The 14,724-nt window shown below is 43.2% G+C and overlaps 1 protein-coding gene across 3 annotated transcripts in view; it reads left to right on the forward strand.

Annotated features, from left to right (window-relative positions):
• slc7a2 (solute carrier family 7 member 2) overlaps nt 1-14,557 on the forward strand; it is a 51,993-nt gene extending 37,436 nt beyond the window's left edge. For all 3 annotated transcript variants that reach the window (XM_070444701.1, XM_023992191.2, XM_023992192.2), the window contains exons 9-12: nt 10,825-11,036; nt 11,193-11,359; nt 11,545-11,653; nt 11,802-14,557. In XM_070444701.1, coding sequence (XP_070300802.1) covers nt 10,825-11,036; nt 11,193-11,359; nt 11,545-11,653; nt 11,802-11,932 — 619 coding nt within the window. In that variant the 3' untranslated portion in view covers nt 11,933-14,557. The remainder of the gene's footprint in view (nt 1-10,824; nt 11,037-11,192; nt 11,360-11,544; nt 11,654-11,801) is intronic.
• Nucleotides 14,558-14,724: the final 167 nt, after the last annotated feature.

Below are 14,724 nucleotides of genomic sequence, written 5' to 3' on the forward strand. Positions count from 1 at the left end.
CAGAAACAAGTCTCTCACCGTTGTGCTTGCTATAGACCACCCTCTGCCCCCAGCTGTGCCCTGGACACCATATGTGAATTGATTGCCCCCCATCTATCTTCTGAGCTCGTGCTGCTAGGTGACCTAAACTGGGACATGCTTAATACCCCGGCCATCCTACAATCTAAGCTTGATGCCCTCAATCTCAAACAAATTATCAATGAACCTACCAGGTACAACCCCAAATCCGTAAACACGGGCACCCTCATAGATATCATCCTAACTAACTCGCTCTCCAAATACACCTCTGCTGTTTTCAACCAAAATCTCAGCGATCACTGCCTCATTGCCTGCATCCGTAATGGGTCTGCGGTCAAACGACCACCCCTCATCACTGTCAAACGCTCCCTAAAACACTTCTGCGAACAGGCCTTTCTAATTGACCTGGCCGGGGTATCCTGGAATGACATTGACCTCATCCCGTCAGTAGAGGATGCCTGGTTATTCTTTAAAAGTGCCTTCCTCACCATCTTAAATAAGCATGCTCCATTCAAACAATTTAGAACTAGGAATAGATATAGCCCTTGGTTCACTCCAGACCTGTCTGCCCTTGACCAGCACWAAAGTTAGGAACCAATATACACAGGCAGTTAGGAAAGCTAAGGCTAGCTTTTTCAAACAGAAATTTGCATCCTGTAGTACAAACTCAAAAAAGTTCTGGGACACTGTAAAGTCCATGGAGAATAAGAGCACCTCCTCCCAGCTGCCCACTGCACTGAGGCTAGGAAACACTGTCACTACCGAAAAAATCCACAATAATTGAGAATTTCAATAAGCATTTTTCTACGGCTGGCTATGCTTTCCACCTGGCTACCCATACCCCGGTCAACAGCCCTGCGCTCCCCACAGCAACTCGCCCAAACCTCCCCCACTTCTCCTTCACCCAAATCCAGATAGCTGATGTTCTGAAAGAGCTGCAAAATCTGGACCTCTACAAATCAGCCGGGCTAGACAATTTGGACCCTCTCTTTCTAAAATTATCTGCCAAAATAATTGCAATCCCTATTACTAGCCTGTTCAATCTCTCTTTCGTATCGTCTGAGATTCCCAAAGATTGGAAAGCTGCCGCGGTCATCCCCCTTTTCAAAGGGAGAGACACTCTAGACGCAAACTGCTACAGACCGATATCTATTCTACCCTGCCTTTCTAAGGTCTTTGAAAGCCAAGTTAACAAACAGATTACTGACCATTTCGAATCTCACCGTACCTTCTCCGCTATGCAATCTGGTTTCAGAGCTGGTCATGGGTGCACCTCAGCCACGCTCAAGGTCCTAAACAATATCATAACCGCCATCGATAAGAGACATTACTGTGCAGCCTATTCATCGACCTGGCTAAGGCTTTCGAGTCTGTCAATCACAGCATTCTTATTGGCAGACTCAACAGCCATGGTTTCTCAAATGATTGCCTCGCTGGTTCACCAACTACTTCTCGATAGAGTTCAGTATGCCAAATCGGAGGGCCTGTTGTCCGGACCTCTGGCAGTCTCTATGGGGGTGCTACAGGGTTCAATTCTCGGGCCGACTCTCTTCTCTGTATACATCAATGATGTCGCTCTCGCTGCTGGTGATTCTTTGATCCACCTCTACGCAGACGACACCATTCTGTATACCTCTGGCCCTTCGTTGGACACTGTGTTAACTAACCTCCAGATGAGTTTCAATGCCATACAACTCTCCTTCCGTGGCCTCCAACTGCTCTTAAATGCAAGTAAAACTAAATGCATGCTCTTCAACCGATCGCTGCCCGCACCTGCCCACCCGTCCAGCATCACTACTCTGGACGGTTCTGACTTAGAATATGTGGACAACTACAAATACCTAGGTGTCTGGTTAGACTGTAAACTCTCCTTCCAGACTCACATTAAGCATTCTCATCCAAAATACATCTAGAACCGGCTTCCTATTTCGCAACAAAGCATCCTTCACTCATGCTGCCAAACATACCCTCGTTAACTGACCATCCTACCGATCCTCGACAACGGTGATGCCATTTACAAAATAGCCTCCAACACTCTACTCAACAAATTGGATGCAGTCTATCACAGTGCCATCCGTTTTGTCACCAAAGCCCCATATACTACCCACCACTGCGACCTGTATGATATCGTTGGCTGGCCCTCGCTTCATACTCGTTGCTAAACCCACTGGCTCCAGGTTATCTACAAGTCTCTGCTAGGTAAAGCCCCGCCTTATCTCAGCTCACTGGTCACCATAGCAGCACCCACCCGTAGCACGCGCTCCAGCAGGTATATCTCACTGGTCACCCCCAAAGCCAATTCTTCCTTTGGCCGCCTCTCCTTCCAGTTCTCTGCAGCCAATGACTGGAACGAACTGCAAAAATCTCTGAAGCTGGAGATTCTTACCTCCCTCACTAGCTTTAAGCACCAGCTGTCAGAGCAGGTCACAGATCACTGCACCTGTACATAGCTCATCTGTAAATAGCCCATCCAATCGACCCCATCCCCATACTGTATTTATTTATTTTGCTCCTTTGCACCCCAGTATCTCAACTTGCACATTCATCTTCTGTACATACTACCATTCCAGTGTTTAATTGCTATATTGTAATTACTTTGCCACCATGGCCTATTTATTGCCTTACCTCTCTTATCCTACCTCATTTGCACATGCTGTATATAGATTMTTCTACTGTATTWTTGATTGTATGTTTGTTTATTCCATGTGTAACTCTGTGTTGTTGTGTGTGTCGAACTGCTTTGCTTTATCTTGGCCAGGTCGCAGTTGCAAATGAGAACTTGTTCTCAACTAGCCTGCCTGGTTAAATAAAGGTTAAATATTTTTTTTWATACAAAAACAAGAACAAAGGCTATTCAAATATATATATATATATTTACAAATATAATGTGTTTAATGTCATTGTTGTTACCACCTTGATAATCACTCATTACAAAGATATAAACAGACATTGAGCATTCTCTCCAGTGGCACATTGCTATCAGTGGAAGGGTCTATATTAAAGAAAATTATTAGCTAATCAAACACTTTTACTATGTCATACATTTTAGGATTCCACTGATATTTTGGTGTCTAAATAAACAGTGTAAATGGTGTTACTCAATTTAAATGAAGGACAATCACATTGTGAGCAACATGATTAACCATATCACTTTAGTAAATTATTTTAAAGGGTTAATGGCCTAAGATTTTAGCATATGTGGTCTCAATTTAAGAAAATCCTCAATGACCTAAAATGTGTAATTGGTGTTACCGTCATTGGTGTTACTACTCCTACTGGTGGCACAATGTTATCATAATGGTAAAAATGATTTAAAGTCATTACGCTGCCATATTAGTGGATTTAGAATGGGAAGATGTACCCAAATACAATTTAATAAACATCTAGAATAATGAACATCTTTTTTTTTCTCAAAATGCCATGCCCAAATCCCCTTGCAATTCAAGAACGACTTGAATATGTGTGGTAACTGAAAGTCACTACCGATAAAAGCATCTGCTAATGCTAAATAACTATATTATTATCAATCCACCCTAAGACCTATAGCGAGGCAGATTGATTCAGTGGGGTGAAGGAACTTGATACAATTGACACAGCCGCAGTGTAGGTAGCCATGCTTGTGTGGAAAATAAAGCAAATATCATTACCCTGTTAGAGTAATATGCAGCTTGTGTTATTGAATCAGAGCTATGATGTAATCGGTCTGAATGCTTCCTTTGTGTGGAAGTAGTGAAACGACTTCTTGAGTTCACGCTGATGTTTACTCAACCTTTCGTTGCATGCGAATCGAGATTCAAGAAACACACCATCCTGTTTAGAGTTGTAGGCTATGAAGTTCAGATGAATATCTTCCAGGGAAATAACCCTTTGACTCCAAACAGAAACAGAACAGCGTGTTTCTTGGTCAACATAGCCTACATTTCTTTCGGGAAGTATTTCGGAACAACATCCAAATTATGACAAAGCCAGATGAATCTTGTATGTTTAGAACGTTTGAGTAAATATCAGCATGTACTCAGGAAGCAGTGCACTCAAGTATCAGTGTCACATGTTGACTCTAGGGGCCCACCATGCGACACAGGGAGGAGAGGACAAAACAATGCCCACCTGTATGAACATAATGTGTTTCACTATGGAGCGCCGTTTGGGTCTTTACATATTGTTGATGATTCGTTACTAGAGAAATGAGACCAAGTCAAGACGCTGGACAGGGTGGATCGGTATATAGTAAGACAGTTTATTCGGATGTAAAGATATCTGAGCAAAGCGTGCTGCACGGCCCCGTTCGTCTAGTTCTTAGGGAACTATCGGAAGAAGAGACCCGAAACATATTGTGCAGTTCATGTTATACAGTAAATGACGTAGGTAGATTCTTGTAGTTCGTGCTCCTGACTGGTCGCTGTAAGTGGAGGCCCGTTCCCTCCACGCTGGTGTCCATGCCTCATTGGTTCCTGGCACTGTTCTTTGTTCTTGGAAACCCAGCCTAAAGCAAGGGNTTGTTGATGATTCGTTACTAGAGAAATGAGACCAAGTCAAGACGCTGGACAGGGTGGATCGGTATATAGTAAGACAGTTTATTCGGATGTAAAGATATCTGAGCAAAGCGTGCTGCACGGCCCCGTTCGTCTAGTTCTTAGGGAACTATCGGAAGAYGAGACCCGAAACATATTGRGCAGTTCAWGTTATACAGTYAATGACGTAGGTAGATTCTTGTAGTTCGTGCTCCTGACTGGTCGCTGTAAGTGGAGGCCCGTTCCCTCCACGCTGGTGTCCATGCCTCATTGGTTCCTGGCACTGTTCTTTGTTCTTGGAAACCCAGCCTAAAGCAAGGGTGTGTGTGTGTGTGTGTGTGTGTGTCCATGTGCGTGTGCGTGTGCGTGCTCGTATAATGGCATGCCTCCCTTATCAGTGGTAATAAAAGGTCTGAGTCAGCCATCCTCCCCTGCGTGGGGGAGTGAGGTTTGTATCTGTTACGGGCAGATGGTGTTTAACTGTGGGGTGTAGCAAGATATTTGCAACAAAGTCTGCTTTAATAAGGAAGGCATTATAACAGTATTATAGCTATGTGTTAAGGTCAATGAAGACAGCATTTCTTACAATATCAAAAAAGATACACGTTCAAATAACACTATTTGACGCATTAAGTACGTTTTATTTTGACACGTCAAATAACACAGTTCTATTATAAAATATATGTGTTCTGAATTTGCAGGTGCAAGCCAAGCGACACCACTACTGTCTGTAGTACTGTCAAAGCTGTACAAAAAAGTCTGCAAACAAGCAAACACCGGCTACGAACGATGTGTTTACATTACCGTGTTGATAATAAAGCATAATTTGTTCGACCTCAACTTCTGGGGTAGCTTTAGCTTGGTACCTAGCTATCACCTATACAACAAGCCTGAAACTGCAGTGATTTTCAATATTCTTAGCAATGATTTAGGAATCCTTGTGAGTAAGTATTAGCTAGGTAGCCACTTGTTGTTCACCTATTGAAATTGAACTTCAGCTCATGAAAATAAATAGCTAGCCAGCTACTTAACCCTGTTGCCCAAAGCTATCGTAATTAGCAGCCAGCTAGCTTCATCTGGCTAGTGAAGCTCGACCAGACTGGGTTATGTGTTGTGAAGCTAGCCACAATAAGTATTAGGTACAACAGTGGAATTTGCGGTTTGCCTTCAAAATAAAGGTACSTATTTGAAAGTGAGGCAGAAGGTTACAATTGGTGGAATCATGCCATATTTGTTAAACAAGTTTGGAATGTGAAGCAATGAAATGGGGTATCAGTCTACTTGGTGACTACCACAGAACACAACTGTGAAGAGTTTATACAAATATTAGCGTTGTAGCTCTTATCGCGTGACTGTGACTGTGTGAAATCACCTCCCCAGTCAGCCTATTGTGTGTATTGACATTCATATTGCACTGTACAGCTTTACCTAAGGAGTGGGGATCAATGAAATGGGGTATCACTCAATACCCAAGATATTTTTTCCCAACGTCCTCCTCAGAGTTATCAGACTCCAAAACACCCACGTAGTATTGTTTTTCCTCTGGAATAGTGTTCAATACACATAGTAGGCTGACAATAAACGTGGCTCAATTCACAGTTGTTTCAGAGTCCCGCAATAAGAGCTATGACGCTAATGTTCTCTGGGTGTCGCTGAGTAGACTGATACCACAATCCATAGGTAAGGCTGTACAGTGAAATAAGTATGCCCCCAATGCAATTCTAAAGTGTAATACATCCAGTGTGATTTCAACAGATTTTTGTCAAATTAACAAATTATTGTCTTTTGTTGATTCGATATAACAACATTCCAACCTCGTTTAGCATGATCTATTCAATTATGGAATACTTCTAGTATTTGTATTCATTTGCATCACAATCAATGACATACTTTTATTTTGAAGGCTAATTGCAAAGTCCACTATTGTGGCTAATCCTTTATTGTGGCTAGCTTCCCATAGATGGGTCCGACTACCATTAATCAAATAAGAACTGTCTTATAAATTAGGGTTAATTTAGATGATGACACCTAGCTATATAGTTAGTTAGCCAACTATAGCTACTGAAACAGATTATGTCGTTTTGCTATATTTTTGGGGAAGAACTTTGTTTGCATCCATCAGTTAGCTAGCTTTTTTTATGATCAGTGACTTTCAACGTGGCACCACTTTCAATGTGGCACCTTTCCATCAAGTCAGTTCGTCAAATTTCTGTTCTGCTAGAGCTACCCCGGTCAACTGTAAGTGCTGTTATTGTGAAGTGGAGACGTTTAGGAGCAACAACCGCTCAGCCGCTAAGTGGTAAGCCACCCACAGAACAGGACCACCGAGTGCTGAAGCGTGTAGTGCTTAAAAACCGTCTGTCCTCGGTTGCAACACTCACTACCGAGTTCCAAACTGCCTCTGAAAGCAACTTCAGCACAATAAATGTTCTTCGGGAGCTTCATGAAATGGGTTTCCATGGCTGGGCAGCAGCCTAAGATCACCATTCGCAATGCCAAGCGTCGGCTGAAGTGGTGTAAAGCTCGCCACCATTGCACTCCGGAGCAGTGGAAACATGTTCTCTGAAGTGATGAATCACGCTTCACCATCTGGCAGTCCGATAGACTAATCTGGTTTTGGTGGATGCCAGGAGAATGCTACCTGCACGAATYCATAGGGCCAAATGTAATGTTTGGTGGAGGAGGAATAATTGTATTTTTTATTTAATTTTGATTTAACCTTTATTTAACCAGGTAGGCTAGTTGAGAACAAGTTCTCATTTACAACTGCGACCTGGCCAAGATAAAGCAAAGCAGTGTGACACAGATAACAACACAGAGTTACACATGGAATAAACAATAAACAAGCCAATAACACAATAAACAAGTCAATGACACAGTAGAAAAAAAAGAAAGTCTATATACAGTGTGTGCAAAAGGCATGAGGAGGTAGGCAATAAATAGGCCATAGGAGCGAATAATTACAATTTAGCAGATTAACACTGATAAATGAGCAGATGATGATGTGCAAGTAGAGATACTGGTGTGCAAAAGAGTAGAAAAGTAAATAAAAACAATATGGGGATGAGGTAGGTAGATTGGGTGGGTTATTTACAGATGGGCTATGTACAGCTGCAGCGATCGGTTAGCTGCTCAGATAGCGGATGTTTAAAGTTGGTGAGGGAAATATAAGTCCCCAACTTTTTGCAATTCGTTCCAGTCACTGGCAGCAGAGAACTGGAAGGAAAGGCGGCCAAATGAGGTGTTGGCTTTGGGGATGATCAGTGAGATATACCTGCTGGAACATGTGCTATGGGTGGGTGTTGTTATCGTGACTAGTGAACTGAGATAAGGCGGAGCTTTACCTAGCATAGACTTATAGATGATCTGGAGCCAGTGGGTCTGGCGACAAATATGTAGCGAGGGCCAGCCGACTAGAGCATACAGGTCGCAGTGGTGGGTGGTATAAGGTGATTTGGTAACAAAACGGATGGCACTGTGATAGACTGCATCCAGTTTGCTGAGTAGAGTATTGGAAGCTATTTTGTAGATGACATCGCCGAAGTCGAGGATCGGTAGGATAGTCAGTTTTACTAGGGTAAGTTTGGCGGCGTGAGTGAAGGAGGCTTTGTTACGAAATAGAAAGCCGGTTCTATATTTGATTTTGGATTGGAAATGTTTAATACGAGTCTGGAAGGAGAGTTTACAGTCTAACCAGACACCTAGGTATTTATAGTTGTCCACATATTCTAGGTCGGAACCGTCCAGGGTGGTGATGCTAGTCGGGCAGGTGGGTGCGGTCAGCGAACGGTTGAAAAGCATGCATTTGGTTTTACTAGCGTTTAAGAGCAGTTGGAGGCCACGAAAGGAGTGTTGTTTGGTATTGAAGCTCGTTTGGAGGTTAGTTAGCACAGGGTCCAAGGAAGGGCCAGAAGTATACAGAATGGTGTCGTCTGCGTAGAGGTGGATCAGGGAATCGCCCGCAGCAAGAGCGACATCATTGATATATACAGAGAAAAGAGTCGGCCCGAGAATTGAACCCTGTGGCACCCCAATAGAGACTGCCAGAGGTCCGGACAACATGACCTCCGATTTGACACACTGAACTCTGTCTGCAAAGTAGTTGGTGAACCAGGCGAGGCAGTCATTAGAAAATCCAAGGCTATTGAGTCGAAAGCCTAGGCCAAGTTGATGAAGACGGCTGCACAGTACTGTCTTTTATCGATGCCGGTTATGATATCGTTCAGTACCTTGAGCGTGGCTGAGGTGCACCCGTGATCGGCTCAGAAACCTGATTGCACAGCGGAGGAAGGTACGGTGGGATTAGAAATGGTCAGTGATCTGTTTATTAACTTGGCTTTCGAAGACTGTAGATAGGCTGGGCAGGATGGATATAGGTCTAACAGTTTGGGTCTAGGGTGTCACCCCCTTTGAAGAGGGGGATGACCGCGGCAGCTTTCCAATCTTTAGGGATCTCGGACGATACGAAAGAGAGTTTGAACAGGCTGGTAATAAGGGTTGCAACAATGGTGGAGGATAGTTTTAGAAAGAGAGGGTCCAGATTGTCTAGCCCAGCTGATTTGTACGGGTCCAGGTTTTGCAGCTCTTTCAGAACATCTGCTATCTGGATTTGGGTGAAGGAGAAGCTGGGGATGCTTGGGCGAGTAGCTGCGGGGGGGGCGGAGCTGTTGGTCTAGGGCTGTTTTTCATGGTTCTGGCTAGGCCCTTTAGTTCCGGGAATCTTAACACTACAGCATACAATGACATTCTAGACGATTCTGTACTTCCACTTTGTGGCAACAGTTTGGGAAAGGCCTTTTCCTGTTTCAGCATAGCAATGCCTCCGTGCACAAAGCGAGGTCCATACAGAAATGGTTTGTCGAGATTGGTGTGTAAGACCTTGACTGGCCCGCACAGAGCCCTGACCTCAACTCCATCGAACACCTTTGGGATGAACTGGAACGCCGACTGCCAGCCAGGCATAATCGCCCAACATCAGTGCCCGACCTCACTAATGCTCGTGACTGAATGGAAGCAAGTCCCTGCAGCAATGTTCCAACATCTAGCGGAAAGCCATCCCAGAAGAGTGGAGGCTGTTATAGCAGCAAAGGGGGGACTAACTCCATATTAATGCCCATGATTTTGGAATTAGGTGTTGTCCAAATACTTTTCGGGATATAGTGTATTCATAACTAACCCAAAATAGTTCATCTTTGACGTTTACAGTCGGAGCAAATGAGTCATAGTGGGCAGAACAAGCAAGGAGGTGGGCAGAACAAGCAAGGAGGTGGGCAGAACAAGCAAGGAGGTGGGCAGAACAAGCAAGGAAGGTGGGCAGAACAAGCAAGGAGGTGGGCAGAACAAGCAAGGAGGTGGGCAGAACAAGCAAGGAGGTGGGCAGAACAAGCAAGGAGGTGGGCAGAGCCAAGCAACGAGCTAGCGAGATCCTATTAGCGTGTTATAGCATGTATTTGCATATTTCCATTAGAGAACGCCTCCACTGTGAACTGTGCGTGTGCACAAACTCAATTTGGCCTTGGGCTCGGTGGCAGGTAGTCTGGCGGGTAGGAGTTTGCTGGATCGAATCTCCAAGCTGACAAGATAAAAAACAGTTGTTCTGCCCCTGAGCAAGGCACTGTTATGTGGATGTTGATTAAAGCAGCCCTTGGCACCTCTCTGATTCAGAGGGGTTAGGTTAAATGCGGAAGGCACATTTCAGTGGAATGCATTCATGTGTACAACTGACTAGGTATCCCCCTTTCCTCCTTCTAAACAATGCCATTTTTTTTACTTTGGKAAAGTGTCAAGTCTATAAAACGTAGTGCACTGTGGTTGTAACAGATTGTAGTTTTGGGGACAGAAAAATGTATTGAGATCAGCTGTTTCATCGATGAGAAAATTACCAGAATATCGGGCCAGTTTCACTTGGTTCCATCCTAATCCACTACCCGCAACTGGACTTTCTCTCATTACCATAAATGGTGGTGAGAAAACATTCTAAATGAATGATTCAGCTTTATAGCCCGGTGATGTGTCTGGGTTTCCCCTTCTGTCTGTGGACATACTCCTGTGTCAGTGAGAATCAGGGCTACCGCTCAATGCAAGCCATTTCGATCTATGGTGTCCACAGATACATTTCTAAGTGAAAATGTCAGTCGGAACCGGTACCAGAACCACGCAGGTCCCCTAAACAGGGGACTTTACATCTAAGAGATTTAATAGCAAACCCACCAAATACGATGCCAAACCACTAATGTTCCTGTCTTTTGGTTGTGAAACTAAATAAGACAAAATAAGTGTCTGTCGTGTCTTTCAGGTACCAGCCGGACCTGCTCTATGGAAAGCCGGGCTGTAACAGGGAGAAGGATTGCCTGACATCACCGGAAGGGGAGTCGGAGCTGACGGAGTCTGAGTCCCACATCAACATGCTGAAGCAAGGAGGTTCCACCCTGCAGACGGTGCTCAATCCTCCACTGGTACCCACAGAACAGTCCTCCTCTGTGGTCAACATGGCGGTCTGTCTCTTAGGTTTGCATTGCATCGCTGATCTATTCTTAAACTCCATGATGGCCATTTGAAATGTTCACAATGTTACAATGTTGTTGTATCTGATGTTGTCTCACCAGTGGTGGACAAATCATTGCCGTAGATAATTATTTAAGTCTGTGTATTGTCTGTCCACAGTGTTGGTGGTGTGTGTGATCAGTGCTCTGACCACCTACCATGGATATGCCATCATTCGCATGGAGACCTGGATCCTGTGTTGTCTGGCCCTGTCCCTGGTGGTCTTCATTGGCTGTGTGGTTCTCATCTGTCAACAGCCTCAAACCAGCAGGAAGGTCTCCTTCATGGTACCTACACAGATGACTATATTTTTTAGGCAGAATCAGCCTACTGCACCATGACCCCATGAAGTTTTCAAAAAATGATGTACAATGATTTCATACCATGTCAGTTTCAGGCTCTCAGGTTGCAGTTGGAGGATACAATAAGCTGTGTTACTGATGGTTAGACTCTCTGTTGTCTATTCATACAGGTTCCACTCATCCCATTTCTTCCCATCCTGAGTATATTTGTCAATGTTTACCTCATGGTCCAGCTGAGTGGAGACACCTGGATACGCTTCTCCATATGGATGGCTGTGGGTAGGTGCCGCCCTCCAACATCTCTGAAGCCTCAAACACATTGAGGTGAATCTATCTAGATGTCCACCTGCTGGCTCGCCCCAGGCCTGCAGATGGGAAACTCTTTTGTAACCAGGCCTTCTCGGTCTCCCTGTCTTCCTCCCTCCAGGTTTCCTAATCTACTTTGGCTACGGAATGTGGCACAGTGTGGAGCGCCAGCGCAGGCTCCAGGACTCCCTCAGCAGCAGTGCCAAGCAGGAGAAGAAGAACAAGGGTCCAGAGAAGACCAGCCAGTGTTAAAGAAAGATCAGGGATCCACACAGACTCTAGAAGGTCACCTGGTGGCCCCTGCCCCAGCCAAGACACAGACACAGACACAGTACAAGCACACAGCAGCTATCAACTAAATACACTACAGATGTAGGATCTTAATTTGATTACTCTTTTGTTGCTGAGGATTATCCTGAACCGCAGYAAATGCAGATGAGCTTCTTGATTTACATAAATTCCCTGAAATCCCACACTAACACACGGTTATATTAACAGTATTGCACTTTTCATGTAGCCTAATTTTGGCCAGCTAATAAACTAACCACTGATCAAGCAACATTATGGACTAAACYTTCAAATCCTGTTGCTGCAGGATTATTTTGCTGTGGCAATACTGGTCAAATTAAGATCCTACATCTGTTTATACAGCTACATGCCATCTGTGCCTCAGTCACATGCCATTCTCCCAGTGGAGCTGCAGTATACTGTATCAATGGTCATGTGATTTGGAGCAGTGAGGTGGGCTCATTATCGATGTCCGTCTCCATGACGATGTGACCAAGTAGGAAAGGCTGATTGGTCAGAGAGGTGTGGAGGCATCTCCAACAGTCTACAAGAAGAGACAGAAGACAGGAAATGACAGGTTTTGCATTTCCTATTACAATTACAGTCATGGACTGACTGTGGAAAGGCTTTGTATTTGGTTTTGGCCTAAATTTCTATGTCTTTTTCTGTCACTGTGTATCCTAAGTCAGCTTATACAGGAAGTTTGCTGTTGGAATCTATTGTCTTAGTGTAGAAAGTTCAGTAGGTCACACTATGCTAGTATTAATACCCTGTTAGCGAAGCACAGACAATTTTCTAATCTTGCTGAAAAAACTAACTCTAAAACTAACTCTATCCAGGGTTAATGACATGTACACTAAACCATTCATTTGCTTCTAAATAGTGGCCACATTCTGAATGTACATTCTGTACAAACGTAAACAGACATACTAACATGCACACACAGAATATTCATTTCATTCTTGGCATATATATGCACATGCATCATGTTATGTGTGCATATCAATTTATTACAATCACAAATGGGATTTAACTGTTGGTGAATGGTATTTCTGAAACGTTCATCTGACGTGTGTTTTCCATAATGGTACTAATGATTTAGTGTGTGCTCTATTTGACTTCTTGTCTTCATGTTCACTTAATGTTCTTGCAACAGGTGTTGTTGGTGTTCTAATCGAACACAAGTTTAACTAGTCTTTATAAATGTTCTATTCTGATTACTTGGATATGTTGCCGTCATAATCGTTTTTACAATCGTGTCGTGAAGATTGTATGAAATCGAAGTGGAGTGAATAAGAGAATTGCTTGTTCAGTGTTTGATATCACATTCCATACAAAAGACCGTTTTTGCATTGCTGTATTTTTTTTGTGTGCAAGTGTTACATATCTTCTTAAGTCCTTTGGGAGATTTTTTTGTCTGTTATTGCTAGACGATGGACTGGACTGTCTTGAAATTTGCCATTTCTTGACAAAATATGCTCTACAGGCCACCTAGAGTCGCTTTTCTCATTTGATGCTAGTCCCTTCACTGTTTTCTGAATAGTTTCTTAGCATCACATACAAGATGTACCGTACATGTTTTGCAGGATAATATCCCAGGGAAAGTGACAGTTAATGACATTATTCAACAGATTCAAGTTAAACTGGTCTTTCAGTGTTTAAATGTTCCATGCTTTTTTGCATTAATATTCTACTCCAAGTCGGAGCTTGATCAGTATTTAAAGGTTCTCCTCCCCTCCCTTCCCTCCCCTCTCCTCCTCTTGTTTTGTGTCCAAAAAGTTTATTATGTCTACTTTGTAACTCTACCTTGGTTTCACAACCAATTTATGGGGTTTGATATGGATGAGCAGTGAGAGAGATATTGCTTTTTAACATTCTTCTCTTGGAGCAGCAGAGGCAGAAGTCATGTAACTTTTCCCAAATTCCCAGGTTTTCCAGAAATGCCTGTTGGAAGATTCCTGGAATCAAGGGGGAATAAGCAGGAAATCCTCCAATTAGGATTTCTGACATACCTAGGAGTTTTGGGGAAGTTACCAGATTTTTACAACCCTAGTTAGGGAAGTATTTTAGGGTGTTCAGTTGCAGTTAATCCACTGATAGAGCTCTTAGACCTGTGGTATGATGATGATCTCAGAGTTCCACCTCAACCTCCGGTATTGAGACCTGTGGTATGATGATGATCTCAGAGTTCCACCTCAACCTCCGGTATTGAGAAATCCTGAACAATCTTAGTTTAGATGAATTTGATGTACATTTGCATTTGATCTTCTTGAAAGATAAGTGGCTGAGGTTATGCTATATCATGTCATGATAATTTACTGCAAAAGCATTATTATAATTTTTTTTACATTTGATTTAACTTGATCGATTTAACTTGAGTAAGGTTAATTAAACGTGGAACAAAAGAGCAGAGCACACTATGTTCCCGAGGACCTAGATCAGGGTTGCAGACATATGTAGCTAGTGTTGTAGCTTATAAAAAATATCAACAGAATGATCCTCTGTAAATGTACCCATTATGTAGTGACATAGTTTTCCATTGTTTCTACTAACTGTACTATTGTCAATAAATGTATTTTTTTAATAAGATCAGTTTATGCAAGAGTGTATTATGTGAGTGTTCTGCACATTGTCAGACATTGCAGTAACTCAGTGAGGGGAGGATATATAACTGCTTGTCTGTCTGTTGTAAATGGTTGATATTAATAATTGGTAATAAAAACCTACTTGGTTTAGAATTTGGGTCTGGACATCCA

The sequence above is a fragment of the Salvelinus sp. IW2-2015 genome, linkage group LG8 (genome assembly GCF_002910315.2).
Source record: "Salvelinus sp. IW2-2015 linkage group LG8, ASM291031v2, whole genome shotgun sequence".
Classification (NCBI taxonomy): Eukaryota; Metazoa; Chordata; class Actinopteri; order Salmoniformes; family Salmonidae; genus Salvelinus; species Salvelinus sp. IW2-2015.